Below are 14,178 nucleotides of genomic sequence, written 5' to 3'. Positions count from 1 at the left end.
AATTGCCGTACCAGGCGGTGATACAGCCCGACAGGATGCTCTCAATTGTGCATCTGTAAAGTTTGTGAGGGTTTTAGGTGCCAAGCCAAATTCCTTCAGCATCCTGAGGTTGAAGAGGCTCTGTTGCGCCTTCTTCACCACAGTGTCTGTGTGGGTGGACCATTTCAGTTTGTCAGTGATGTGTACGCCGAGGAACTTGAAGCTTTCCATCTTCTCCACTGCGGTCCCGTCAATGTGGATAGGGGAGTGCTCCTTCTGCTGTTTCCTGAAGTCCACAATCAGCTCCTTTGTTTTGTTGACGTTGAGTGAGTGGTTATTTTCCTGGCACCACACTCCCAGGGCCCTCACCTCCTCCCTGTAGGCTGTCTCGTCATTGTTGGTAATCAGTTTATTATTTTGGAAATCCCATTTTCCCCCCACAAAATAGGCCTGAAACTGTCTGAAACTGCCCTCTCATAAAACTATATGTCACTTCACAAAAAATTATAATWGAAAATTAATTAATAAGCAAGTTATCAGTGATTCTTGTCAAACAAACTAGGCGTCCCTCAAATAGCCGACCCTCCACAAGCCCACAAATACATCTCTCAGCCTCTGACACCAGACTTCAGCTACTGTCTGTCTGGTATAGTTCAAGTATAGTTTGGGGCTCCCGAGTGGCGCAGCGGTCTAAGACACTGCATCTCAGTGCTAGAGGCATCACTATAGACCCTGGTTTCGATTCCAGGCTGTATCACAACCGGTCGTGATTGGGAGTCCCATAGGGTTGCGCACAATTGGCCCAGTGTCGTTCGGGTTAGGGTAGGCCGTCATTGTAAATATGAATTTGTTCTTAACTGGCTTCCCTAGTTAAATAAAGGTAAAATAAAAAAAAGTCTTAGCTCTTCCCAGTGAGTTGGTCACTCAGCAAAAAGTGCCCTCTAATGCTAAGAGGAGATCATTGCTACACTCTCACTCTTCTCACAATAACACATTCCTTCAAACAGCGCCAGTAACTATGTCAATATTGATACTCGCCCTGTGGGCCTATCCTCAGGTGACAACTCATCTATTTGCATGTATGTATTACCTAAGTATCTGCTACCTCAGTTTAAAAACGACCTGGGTTGTCCTTTGCCAGGATCCCAAACCACACAGTATCTTGCATTCAATCTCAAATCACCCCCTTACCCCTATACACAGATTTGAAAAAATTWGACAGGTAATATGGCACATGCAAAAGTGATATGGAAGAAGGTGGAGCTTAAACCTGTCTCTCCTATGCTTTCCCATCTACACATGCTTGGGTACTGGATAGTGGCTTATTATAGCATTTACCAGTATGACATGACCCCAAGTCCCTACCCCTAGACACTTCTCAATGGCCCCTTGTCAATCTGAAAAGATGGCATTGGTGAAAGCAATATAGTAGTTGTCTAAACCAAGCCTCTCAGGCACCASGAACACATCTCAAACTGAGACGCTGCTTTGTGTCTCCAAGACTGGAGACGTATGCCTCTGACAACCCCCCCTCCCCTTCCCACTCCCTCCTCAACCAAATGTCCCCTATCAACAAGTCTCATGTCTCCATATTACCCCCATCGCCACCCCCCATCAATGTCACATTCACTCTCAGGGCCAACTCCCCAACCAATACCACAGAGCAGTCACGCAGCTTCGGTTTCTCAGGGTAACACTTGGGCCAGTCGCTACAACGTTGGGATCTCCTCATACCCCCTGCCCTGAGAACCCCCTGCCTCTGCCCATGTCCCAACATTGTTTTGTAAATGGGAACCAGGCCTCGGCTGTGCCCACAATGGTTGTCACGGTGACCGCACCCTGACACACACACACACACACACACACACACCACAACACACACACACACACACACACACACACACACACACACACACACACACCACACACACACACACACACACACACACACACACTCACACTCACACTCACACTAACAGGGATAGAGGGCTTGTAAGAATGAGAATAGGCCTGGGAACTGTGTGTGTTAGGGAAGATGTCAGTATCTCCCCACTCCCTCCTCCACCCTCCTCCCCCCTCCTGTCCTCACATTCTAACTGGGTGAATCAAATCTGAGTGACACTTGTGAAAATGCGCATTCTTTATATGAATACGTTGTTTGGGTGTTGCTTTCACATGGAAATGAAACAGGCTAACAGAATTTGTCATAAGGATTAAAGGCTTATGAATTCTAATGAGCTGTTTATGTCAGATATGGGCAGTGATTATGGAGGCATGTCTACGCTAGTGGTAACGCTTCGGACCAAAATGTATAATTCCTTGCCTATCCTCATTTTTCCTACCTCGTGTCGTGTTTACTGCGAGAGACAAGTCTGTACGTTGGGTTAGTCGACCGTGTATCATGATGGCATTACCCATTGCATAGGGTACACAACACTACTGAATCTCATTCTCAACACTGAAAGCCCCTTGTCTTCAGAAGAAAACTTGGCAAAACTCTTTGGGACGACTTCCCAGAGATGGGTTAAGCCTATGTGTTGTAAAATGCATGTTCAATAGAGATTCTCTGAAGAGCCATTCAATATGAAAGAACAACACAAGCAGTGTTCCCATGTCTATTGATTTTAATGATAATATACTGATTCTATGACTTCAAGTATAGATTCTCAACAACAGCAACAACAAAAAATTGCTAGTGGTAGTCGGCTGTGCTTGTACAACTTGAGTATTTCTCCTCGTATAGATTGGCCAATATCTTCTTTTTAAAATGGTGAGCCAATACGTTTTCAGCACTTTTTTTTTACATGACTGATCAAAACTCATGTTATTATGGCTTCTCTTGTCCTCTGCAGCAGACATACAGTGAGCAATATGTTTGGAACATCGAATTGCAATAAAATCGCAGTATCAAATCGAAGTGCATATGGTGATAAATCGTGACACAAATTGTATCGTTACCTACTGTAAGTATCGTGATAATATTGTATAGTGAAAGTCCCTGCCCGAACAGGTGTAGTATTGGGATAGTACCTGGATAATTGATCATATAAAAGGACAAGGTGTAATATTAAGTGAACTTAGTGACATAGCAACAGCTGGAGCAGTGACTCACCCGGAGGCGATAAGGGCTCTGGACTGCGCCATGGCGATGCGCTGCAGGGCGGGTCGGCTCAGGCCCAGCCAGGCTGGCACGGGGAGGCAGGGGGGCGGCACAGGCCGCCGCCGCTGAAGACACCGGCCCAGGACACGGGCAGAGGGCGAGGGGTGCAGGAGGAAGCTGATGTGGAGATGAGAGGAGGGGGGGCACGGGCATCGACAGAGGGGCAGAGGAAGCCATGGATGCCATGGAGAAGGAAGAGGAGGGGTAAGAGCAGCACTGTTTGGAGGTGATGAGGAGGGCGGAGGAGGCGGAGGGAGGCGGAAGAGGGGGTAGAGGCGGGGGAGGGGGCCGGGTGGAGGAGAGGGACAGGGCAGCGGTGGCCGAACCCAGGAGGGAGAGCGAGTGGGCAAAGCCACCGCCCCCTCCGACCCCCAAGCCACCGCTAGCCCCACCCACGGACGTCCTGTGGGGAGGAAGGGACCTGCCCATGGAGGAGGGGGGACGGGGGAGGGTGAGCGAGTAGGACCCCCCCATGGCCGAGTAACCCCCACCCAGTTTGGGGCTGGGAGGCTTGTTCTGGGGTGGCCTCCTGCCCAGGGTGTGGGCTGTTGCCATGGCGCCCGCCTTGACGCTTAGGAGCAGCATGCATTGCTGACAGGCGCAGGGCTGGCCCAGGGAGGTGATTGCGGAGGCTGGCAAGGCGCCGCTGGGGTAGGCGCTACCGTTCCCGTTCCCCATCCCGCTCAACCCCACCCCCATGCCTACTCCGGACACCCCCAAAAGTCCCCCGGGGCCGGGCCCCCAGGCGTGGTGTGACTTGGGAAGGGGACCCGAAACAAGTGGGTAAGCCAGGTCAGAGCGGCGCTGGATGCGGCGGCAGCGTTGCGTCTGCCCGTTGATCTGGGTCATGCTCTGGAAGTGGATGAGGTAGCAGAATCCCAGTGGCGCCAAGTCCAGCCAGGGCTGCTGGCGGTCGCGTGCCGCCTGGATGGCGATGCCCACCTCTGTGTCGTAGGCTGTCCACGAGCCTGTGTCGTTCTCCCACTCCCACAGCCAGCCCTGACCCGGCGCCGACGTGGGGTCGTAGAAGCTGCGGCGCACCGGTCTGAGGGTACCTGGGGTAACGGTAGAAAGACGAGGGTCACGCCACAGAACTACAGAGAGGGGAACAAGAAGGACCTGTTCCAGAAGACCTGTCAACTAACCACACACTGTCACACTGACAACATGTAYTATTACACTAAGACACTGCATTAATAGACAAACATTGACACAAATCACTAGTATGTTTCTAGCCAAATCTCTAGACATGATTGTGTTTCTACTTTTATGTGATTTGATATGACCAGTTCAAGTTAAAAAAAAAGAAAAGGAAAATGGTGAATAAATGTTTTAAATAAGGCTTTGTTGTTGACTGAGACCAACAGAGCTACATGAGCTAAATGTTCTGTAGGCCCTGCTGTAATATTTGTTGTAGTCAAGCAGATTACACAACCAGCAAATTTGACATATAGGTGTGTGCTCGCTAAGAATTTGGGCAAACAGGCTAACAGCTTTCCCTTGGTAACCGCACACCATGTTCTGGATTGTGATTGGTCGCTGGCCTTGGTCGGGCTCAGAGCTGGTCATGTTTGCTTTCCCAGGGAGTCCAGAGACTAAACTCAGAGAATGTTCAATAAAGCCCTGTCCATACTGTTCACCTATTAAATGGGAATTAAATCACTTCTAATCCTGCAAAAAGATTAAATTGAGAATGACTTCTTTTAACGAAAACTAYATTTTGGGAGAATAAATTGTGTAAAAGGGCTTTTTTWAWTTTTTATTTCACCTTTATTTAACCAGGTAGGCCAGTTGAGAACAAGTTCTCATTTACAACTGCAACAATAAAAAACGAAAGCTTCAACTAAGAAGACACAAACCAATATAATGAATCTATCAATACAGTATGTTGTTCAAAACAATAGGGTTTGAATGTAAAGTATACTTGAAAAACATACATACTTAGTATAGTCTATTACAATTTAGAGACTATACTAGACACACAACAATGCCTGGAATGCAAGAGTGGAATGCAAGAGTAATTATTTAATTGAATCTGAACTCAACCCAACTACCCCCTTCTCTCAATGACCTCAGACTTCTGCAATTCATCTCTCTCTCTAGTTTTGGGACAAGGGCAGCCTACCCCCTCTCTCCCCACAGCTATCCCGGCCTGGGAAGCAGGCAGACTGCACAAAAGCTTTTGTCAGCCAAAGTTGAGAGGAGGGCGGTGGTCTTGGCCAAAGTGACAATTCTTCCCTTTGTGTTATCCCATACTTTCCTCACTTCAATGTGTGAAGACTTCTCTCTTTGCCAGCACCTAAAGTCTRGAGGGCTTGAGACAATCAGTACCATTCTACAGAATAGCATTAACAGCCTTAATAAGAGACCTATAAGGGAAAGTGTGGGGATGAAGGAAGGTTCAGATAGCATTTCACCTTCACCCTCTCTATTCAGATAGCCAGTCATAGGTGAGAGTAGAGYATATACAGGAGTTTTATAGAGATTTAATTTGGAAATGTGCTGCTCATGAGAAATTATGTGAGCCTTGCAGTTGCACTGTGAATCCAATCCAGGATTGCATGGTATGGGTATGTGTCATGATGACTGTGTGATAAAATAGTGTGTACCCTCTGCTTCCAACAAAAACATACTACTGATCAATGTGGTATAACKCCACACAAACAAGTGGGCAAGCTAAAATCGACCCCAATTTCCCCTCTGCCTTCTCATCTTTATTCATGATCATGTTTTGCATACTCATAATGAGAGGCCTGAACAGCTCATCCATAACTTTGGCCTACATACACTGTAGATGTCCACATACACACTACAACCAGTGACTAACCGCTGAGTATTGGCACACTGTACGCTCACAGCCTTTGAAGTCGTGAACACAGAAGCTGAAAAACCCTCCAGTCGTACTGTATGTATTCAATGTGCATAGCAGGTTCCAGGGGCCTGTATGCATCAAGTGTCTCAGAATATGAGCGCTGATTTAGGATCAGTTTTTCCTTTTAGATTACAATGAATGAGATTGCATGTACCTAATGATAAGTGGACTCCCTAATGAGAACAAACTTTTTAAGCATGCAGTTTTCCAGGCCCATTTCAGTTGCTTTCCATATATTTCCAAATATTTATTTCCAGATACCAGCATGCTCCAGTTTACTGCATGATGTAAAGGCGTATTCCAAGCCGTTGCATTTATCAAGAGTGGACTGCACTTGCAAGATGTGGAGAGAAGGAGCATAAAATCAGCTTGTAGCAACATGGAAGTGATGCAGGCTACTCGGTGTTGAGGTTTAAGATATGAATAGCACAATTTGGCTACCTCTCTATTTTATATTAGATTTTTTATTTAACTATCTCTATGCTAGGTTTCTCTTTAGCCCCTAACCATGTTATCCAGATCTAAAATGTAAATATGATAACAATGATGATGCTGACAATTTCTTGTGAAATATTGTTTTATAAAATGCAAAACACATGATCAAGAGAAAAAKAAAAAGATAACGGTTTGGCATAATGGAGGCAACTGCAGTTAACAAACAAGGCCTTGAAAAATATCAGTGAACAACAACAGTCTGCAACCGTGCATGCACACATAGGCTATAGCCTAGTCTGCATAAGATGTCGCATCAAACAATAACAGAAAGGCTGTTATTTAAAACATGAAATCAAATGTAGGTTATATGAGTTAAATTAGAAGTGCAGGCTATTGTATTGCTGTGTCGTATGCTACATCATCGGTTTCACTGCAGTAATAACACTGTAATAGCATAGGGCCAATTCATATTCCCTCAATACAAATAGGGCTATGTCACGGTTGTCAATCACATTCGTCTTACCGGTATCTTGTCGGAACTGGTGCATGGAATGCAAGTCGACGATGTAGGGCGAGAGGCGAGTGTCCACCTGGCCTAAGACAACACTACCACCCCGTGGGTCGTTGCGGATGACTGCCTCGATGTGGTGAGAGACCGCTGGGCTGTAAGGCCGCCAGCGCCCGTGCTCGTTCAGCCATTCCCATACCACCACKGCCGACGCTAGTAACATCCTACTCCTGCAAAAGAAAATARCACAAATTACGCGTCTAAGTGGTTTTCTTTTTAGAAATGTCCTATTTTACACACATCTCCGTGCGCAGCTGCATCCATCTTGAGACATTTACCAGCTAGGATAGGCTATCGAAATATGTTTATATTAACTATAATATTGCAGCTCTGTCATAGGTAGGCTACCTATTGTCTGTGCAGCCTACCTTCCATGTTGATATCCCGTACAGGTAGCATACAACAATATTTCGTTCCTTTGTTCAAGCGAATCAATAAATCATTAGAATCGTTTTTCATATAGCAGGGCAWAAAAACAAGCAGGTTCCTTGCATTTTGGTCCGTATGCAGAAAAATGACGTATAGGTTAGGCTACTGAAATCATTTATATGGCACAATCCAATTTGGGTGTGTGAAGATGCTATGTGCTATGGTGGTGGTGCACTGAGTTTGGATACATCAAACATGAATAAAGTGGGTTACTGTAACAAGTGCCAGATATGGTTTCATTATGCATTATTTTAATAGATACAATGTCAGAGATAAGCAGCGAGCGCCCACTGGTCACTGAAAAGACCAACAACTGTCAGGAGTTCCACAGCTTTATTCCACTCTATTCCCTTAACATGTTAGGCGTATTGGTTTATTTGTAGGTAGGCTATAGCCTAAAGTAAATCAATATAGACATATTTACCAATGCCGGGTAGCCTACTTTTAGTTCGCCTTCTTCTACCTCCAATCAAAGCCAATCCAGTGTGGGCTATGGTATTTTCGGTTATACGGTTTAGCGATTATCCATCTCGTTCTGTTAGAAAAGATAGCCTAGTATTGCAAATCCAAGACGTTTGTGGCAAGAAAAATCACGGATTCGCGTTATATAATTGCCCTGACGTTCAATGCAATAGCTTTGTTTAGACTATTTGTTTGAATCTCTATGAAAGCGCATTTGGGTCTGCATAGCCAGGTCGTGCAATTGGTCCATGATGTGTCTTGGTTTTATGAGTGGGTTGCATTTATATGAGAGGACCACTGAAAATTATTCCGTGGGTGCTCCCGGCAAAAATAATATTTGACTAAATGTTGGCGTGAATGCTTGGACCAGTGTTTCACCCCGCCCAGTTTATAGGTAAAGTAACCAATCAAATTTCAGAAGCAATGCCCAATACTCCGCCCATGGCTGAGCGGACAAGGAAGCGTAATGTGCAAGCAGCATCCATTGTCACAGCCCTATAATAAAACATAATAAATAAATGACATGATTAAATGTGTTATTAGGAGTTAGTATGAGTGTAACTCCAAATTATCATTTTGTGTTGTAATGAATTTMTTGGGTTAACAATAGGTAAAAACATGGAGATGCCGGGGATTGAACCCGGGGCCTCATACATGCGAAGCATGCGCTCTACCACTGAGCTACATCCCCATTGGCTACAAGGGAAGTTGCAAAAAGGCTTATAAAGCTAGTAAATCTCATAAAATAATCACAAAAATTATATTTATGACTTTAAAAAGTATRAGTATTATAGCCTACACTTTTTATAATACTTATATTTATTTTTTTGAAAAACACACTTTCAATAATAGTAATTTGGAAAATATTTTTTTATTTCAACAATATAACTATCAAATCAAATCGAATCAAATATTATATGTCACATGCGCCGAATACAACAGTGAATTGCTTGCTTACAAGCCCTTAACCAACAATGCAGTTTTAAGAAAAGGAAACAGACAATATAATCACATCAGCGCAAACACTTAAAAGCCTCATGCAACCGTTATTATATCAATATCAAATGACTTCTGGGTAACAATTAAGAACCTTTACTATAATAGTTTTTCATTCAAATGGACAAAAATAGCCTTTTTGCAGAAAAATATTTCTCAAGCAAGAATTTTGCTAGGACTGTCAGGGAGTGGTCTGAGTGGGAGGGGAATGSCATGCAAACCTGCTGATTTAAAAAAAWRWWWTTAACCTTTATTTAACCAGGAAAAGCACATTAAGACCCTCTTTTTCAATGGAGACCTGGCCAAAAAGGCAGCAACAATCAATACATTATACAATTATAACATACAACAATACAATTCAACAACATGTTCCAGCCTAAAAAAAAACATTTACACTCCTCTGTAACAGTCTCTCATCAAAAATAAAAATGTAAAGGCCCTGTGTAGATTGTATTTTCAACCAGCAACTATCAGGAATAACACTGATCAAATATGTTCACACTTTTACAGTGTTTGTTTCATCAGTTGCTGTACAACATCATACAAAACATAAGCGAAACATAATTTTGACTGCACTGGGCCTTTAAGTTGTATCAGAAAATAAAAAATTGTCACATGCAAATCAATTAAATGGTTGGCCTATGGCTCTCTGACTGTGGCAGAGGCTCCAATTCACTACATGGATTTCTCTGGAAATAAACATCATGCACAAAAGACATGAAACAGTATAGCACAAAGTCAAGCCATAGGCCCGGGCTGCACAACCCTCTTCCTGGAGATTAACCGTCCTATGGGTTTTCAGTCCAACCCTAATTTAACACACCTGATTCTACTAATTAGCTGCTCAACAATACCTTAACTAGCTGAATCAGATATGCTAAATTAGGATTGGACTGAAAACCTTCAGGACAGTAGATCTCCAGGAAGAAGGTTGGGCAGGCCTATCTAAATAGCTATTCAATTCATAAAATATACAGAACACAAATATTTACAATACAAATCATCTCATAGCAACAGTGCAAACCCCAAAACTCCGAAACCGTTTAAAAATGATATTTTATATCTAAAATACATTAATATAGCTTCATGTATTCAAGCTGCAATTGTTGCTCTTGTCAGTCACTTTGATAATATGATTGATTTAGTACACTCTCTGTTGCTCTCTGCCTTGATTGTTATAACACTGGTTTGTAAGGTTTACAATTATGACAATTATGACGATGATGATGATGGTGATGATGACAAGTAGCCAATGTTCTGTCAAGCGCTATTACTGTACACAAATGTATTATGGAACTCTTTCCCCTTTCTGATCCTTTCCTCACAATGCAGTCACATCATTGTTGTCTTTGCCTCCCTCATAATCTTCAGACCAGATAGCACTACCAGAGTACTGATGCAGGTGTATCAGCAAACCTCCCCGTCCACTTTCTTCTCCTCCCGCTGCTCCCTCATCACCTTTGCTATCCCCCTTTTCCTCTATATTCTCCTCTCTCTTCCCCTCACACTCTCTCCTCTCCTTCTTCGCGTCCATGACCTTCACTCTCTCCGTCAGGCCACAGCCCTCCGCACTGGAGTAGTCATCCGAAGAGTCGTCCACTCGGCCCTCCCTCTCATCCCCCTCCTCCTTATCCCCCTCCTCCTTCTTCCCCTCCCCCTCGCTTTCCCCTCCCTCACTCACTCTCTCTACATCCTCCTCTTCGTCTCTCTGTTCCTCCTCTCCTACAGTCTCCTCATCCTCACTGAGAGGCCAAAGGCGACGCCTGAACCACACCTCCAGGACTTGGACCCCGCCCCTCACCCGGTCCCTGGCCCCACCCTCCCCAAGGACCAGTTGGTGGACTGTGTACTGGCCATTAGTCTGGCGGTTTAGCCACATGTACAGAACGACCAGGAGGGCAACGAGGGTGAACAGGATGAAGAAGACAGTCAAGACGACAAAGGAGGATGTGGTTTGGTCTTTGATTTCTGGATCGTAAGTAGTCATGCCTACAAGAGAGAGTAACATTGGAAAAACTGTTTAAACTGACATTTGACAGGGACATTGGGTTGGATCTAAAGGCATATACAGTATCTCTGATTCAGATCCTGAAGTGATTGGTTGGTCCTCATCTGCACTATAAATATTACATTTCAATTGTCAGACTGAATTGAAATGGAATTGAGCCCAACTGTGACAGTCACAAAATACAAGTCTCTTATTCTAAAGCTGTTCAAATCCAGTCATGTTTGGCCTCTTATTAGAACAAAACCATAAATCTGTTATTATTGGGGTTAGCAGGGTAAGATAGATTTGATGTCGCAACGTACCTCTTCAAATAGTTTTCAGAAAAGATGAAGAAATCTTTGCTCAATCCAAGGTAAAACTGCTGCGGTGGAGATCCAGTTTATTTCCTTTCAATTGGAGATGATCCATACATTGATTTATTAATGACTGGATCTGTAAAGAAAATATAGTAACATTAGCTTCCTACTGACGAAAATGTTTGCAGTATAATTGAGTAGTGTTCATTATACCTCCTGACAAGCAACACATTTCACCTCCCAATTACAATATCCATGCAGCAATTTTTTTTTAAATATATATACAGATAATTACACCTGGAAATGTTTGTGGCGGAAAGGTGGACTCTCAGAAAAATATATTTTACAGGATAAAGTATGGCTGGTTTTAAATGTAGACTAAAACCTGCCCATGAATAATAATATGATTATTGTAAGCAGAAACTGTCACACTGACTGGTTGTGAATGGTTCTGACAGTTGTGGTGTCATGGTGATTGATGTGCCATGCTATTGTTTCATTGTGCTGTACTGTCCCTGCAGATACAGCACGTCACACCTCACAAACACAGGAAGTGAGTGTGAGGCGTAGGCAATGGGAGAATCTCAATTGCATACTCTTCGCGTCCTCTCTCCTGTCTCCTCACCTTCTTCTCAAAACCCATTGGAGGAGAAGGTCAGAGGGGTGGGACCTCTGTTTTTCTCATCCAATGGGTTTTGAGAAGGAGGCGAGGAGAGCGGAGAGAGGACGCGGGGAGTATGCAATTGAGATTCTCCCCCTGATTCTGCCTGTGTGACTCACTAACAGGAAGCCAGCAGATGCTTTCTCTCCCTCGGTCTTGCTCACTTCTAGTTGAATAATTATAACAGTCAATTGGAAACTGTTATATAGATGAATATGGATGCTTGTATAGATAAATATGGATGCCTGTCAGAGTCGACAAATGCATTTTAAAATAAGTGCACCTGTGGTTTTCCCAAATCTGTGTGGATAGCTGACATATTGAGTAAAGACTAGTTTATAGTTCTAGTTCAGACAGGAATGCAATGGGATTCATGTACACAACCTTTCAAACGTTTGGGGTCACTTAGAAATGTCCTTGGTTTTGAAAGAAAATCTTTTTTTTTGTCCATTAAAATAACATCTAATTTTTCAGAAATACAGTGTAGACATTGTTAATGTTGTAAGTGACTGGAATAGACTGACGAGTTTCAGAAGAAAGTCCTTTGTCTCTGTCTATTTTGAGCCTGTAATCGAACCCACAAATGCTGATGCTCCAGATACTCAACTAGTCTAAAGAAGGACAGTTTTATTGCTTCTTTAAACAGCACAACAGTTTTCAGCTGTGCTAACATAATTGCAAAAGGGTTTCTGTGATCAATTAGTCTTTTAAAATGATAAACTTGGATTAGCTAACACAACGTGCGATTGGAACACAGGAGTGATGGTTGCTGATAATGGCCCTCTATACGCCTATGTAGATATTCCATAAAAAATCTGCCATTTCCAGCTACAATAGTCATTTACAACTTTAACAATACTACACTGTATTTCTGATCCTTTTTATGTTATTTTAATGGATAAAAAAATGTGCTTTTCTTTCAAAAACAAGGACATTTCTAAGTGACCCCAAACTTTTGAACGGTAGAGTATGTGGACTTGTTGTTTCATATGACGTACAAATGTGACATTCTGCTCATCAGATGAAAGTTATCAACAAGGCATAGTTCATCCTAGATTGCCAACTTGATTATGCAAAATACGTTAAGCAATGTTTGCTCTCTCTTTCTACATCCTACAATGCCTTTACATTTATGCATATGACCAACCAGCCAATAAGTCGAAGGCATATCTGAACATTTCCCGTTGCATGTTTTCATGTGGTGCAGGCAGGCAGGGTACAGTAGGCTGCGTTTAGACAGGCAGCCAATTCTGATCTTTTTTCCACTAATTGGTCTTTTGAACAACCACAGTAGATCTTTTCACATCAGATCTTTTTCAGAGCTGATGTGATTGGTCAAAAGACCAATTAGTAGGAAAAATATTAGAATTAGACTGCCTTTGTAAAGGCAGCCGTATTGGGGTGGAGCACTGATTTAATAAGGATCTTTAATAAGGATCTCACTTAGGGGTGTGCTGTTTACATACTCTGTTTATATGCATAATACTTACGCAGCATTAGCACAGATAACGTAAATGTTTTAAGCAAAGGCCCACTTGATATGTAACCATTAACCACACCCTTTAACCCCAATGCAATTCTTTCATTTTGTAGATTGGGTATTGGCATTTTATTCAGATACCCATTAGCTGTTGCTGAAGGTGCAGCTACTCTTCCTGGGCTCCACACAAGACATAAAACATGATATAATACAAAACCTCAATAGACAAGAACAGCTCAAGGACTGAACTACATACACTAACATTCTTCTTACAGTTCTGAAACTAAATACACCAGGGTCACACCCAAAAAAAGAAAAAGGGGGGGAAATATGTAAAAGTCCTAAAAAGACTAAATAAAAACACAGTGGAAGGAGAGAAACAGTGGTGGGAGAAAAGTGAGGAGGAGATGTGGAGAGAGAGATTAAGTGGAGAGTGTGAAGCTGAAGGATGGACATACAGAGAGTGGAAAGAACCGTGACAAGATGGTCACACATAGGAAGATGAGAGAAATGTCAGAAAGATGGAAGAAAATGTTCAAACAGATCCACACCATAAAATGCCAAACATAGGGGAGATTTGATGAATTATCATTGATTAAAAAAATGTAAACTCACCAATGTGTTGCTATAAAATGAACAGTCTGAACGATGGTTTCAAAAGAGACAGACCCAACGAGGCAGGTGTTAGTGGTGGCACTTTTTTAAACAAGAGATGGGGATACAGAAACTTAAAGATAGGCGTGTAAGAAATAGAGCGAGAGGGGATATAATGTGGGTGGAGAGAGAGAAACACAGAGAGACAGAGACAGAGAGAACCTCCTGCCGAATGTAT

The 14,178-nt window shown here is 43.1% G+C and overlaps 2 protein-coding genes and 1 non-coding gene across 3 annotated transcripts in view; all 3 read right to left on the bottom strand.

Annotated features, from left to right (window-relative positions):
- Positions 1-8,241, bottom strand: part of LOC111954753 (E3 ubiquitin-protein ligase DTX4-like) — a 26,090-nt gene extending 17,849 nt beyond the window's left edge. Inside the window, 8 exon segments of the mRNA XM_070435946.1 lie at positions 3,092-3,156; positions 3,158-3,233; positions 3,235-3,283; positions 3,286-3,345; positions 3,348-3,393; positions 3,395-4,233; positions 6,970-7,184; positions 7,886-8,241. Of these exon segments, the coding sequence (XP_070292047.1) occupies positions 3,092-3,156; positions 3,158-3,233; positions 3,235-3,283; positions 3,286-3,345; positions 3,348-3,393; positions 3,395-4,233; positions 6,970-7,177 (1,343 nt within the window). The 5' untranslated portion in view covers positions 7,178-7,184; positions 7,886-8,241.
- A 283-nt stretch (positions 8,242-8,524) lies between these two features.
- On the bottom strand, positions 8,525-8,596 carry trnaa-cgc (transfer RNA alanine (anticodon CGC)). The gene has a single exon. It is a non-coding gene; the product is annotated as a tRNA-Ala (tRNA).
- Positions 8,597-8,757: 161 nt separating this feature from the next.
- Positions 8,758-14,116, bottom strand: LOC111954747 (high mobility group nucleosome-binding domain-containing protein 5-like). The gene is made up of 3 exons (XM_023974657.2): positions 13,962-14,116; positions 11,212-11,341; positions 8,758-10,890 (listed from the first exon to the last, which is right to left on the bottom strand). The coding sequence occupies exon 3, from the start codon at positions 10,886-10,888 to the stop codon at positions 10,223-10,225; it is 666 nt and encodes a 221-aa protein (XP_023830425.1). The 5' UTR covers positions 10,889-10,890; positions 11,212-11,341; positions 13,962-14,116; the 3' UTR covers positions 8,758-10,222.
- Positions 14,117-14,178: the final 62 nt, after the last annotated feature.

The sequence above is a fragment of the Salvelinus sp. IW2-2015 genome, linkage group LG3 (assembly GCF_002910315.2).
Source record: "Salvelinus sp. IW2-2015 linkage group LG3, ASM291031v2, whole genome shotgun sequence".
Taxonomy (NCBI): domain Eukaryota; kingdom Metazoa; phylum Chordata; class Actinopteri; order Salmoniformes; family Salmonidae; genus Salvelinus; species Salvelinus sp. IW2-2015.
This window is presented reverse-complemented; position numbering and strand designations above follow the sequence as displayed.

Coding starts and splice junctions, on each gene's coding strand:
- LOC111954747 (XM_023974657.2), bottom strand. CDS start 10,888: ATGACTACTTACGATCCAGAAATCAAAGACCAAACCACATCCTCCTTT.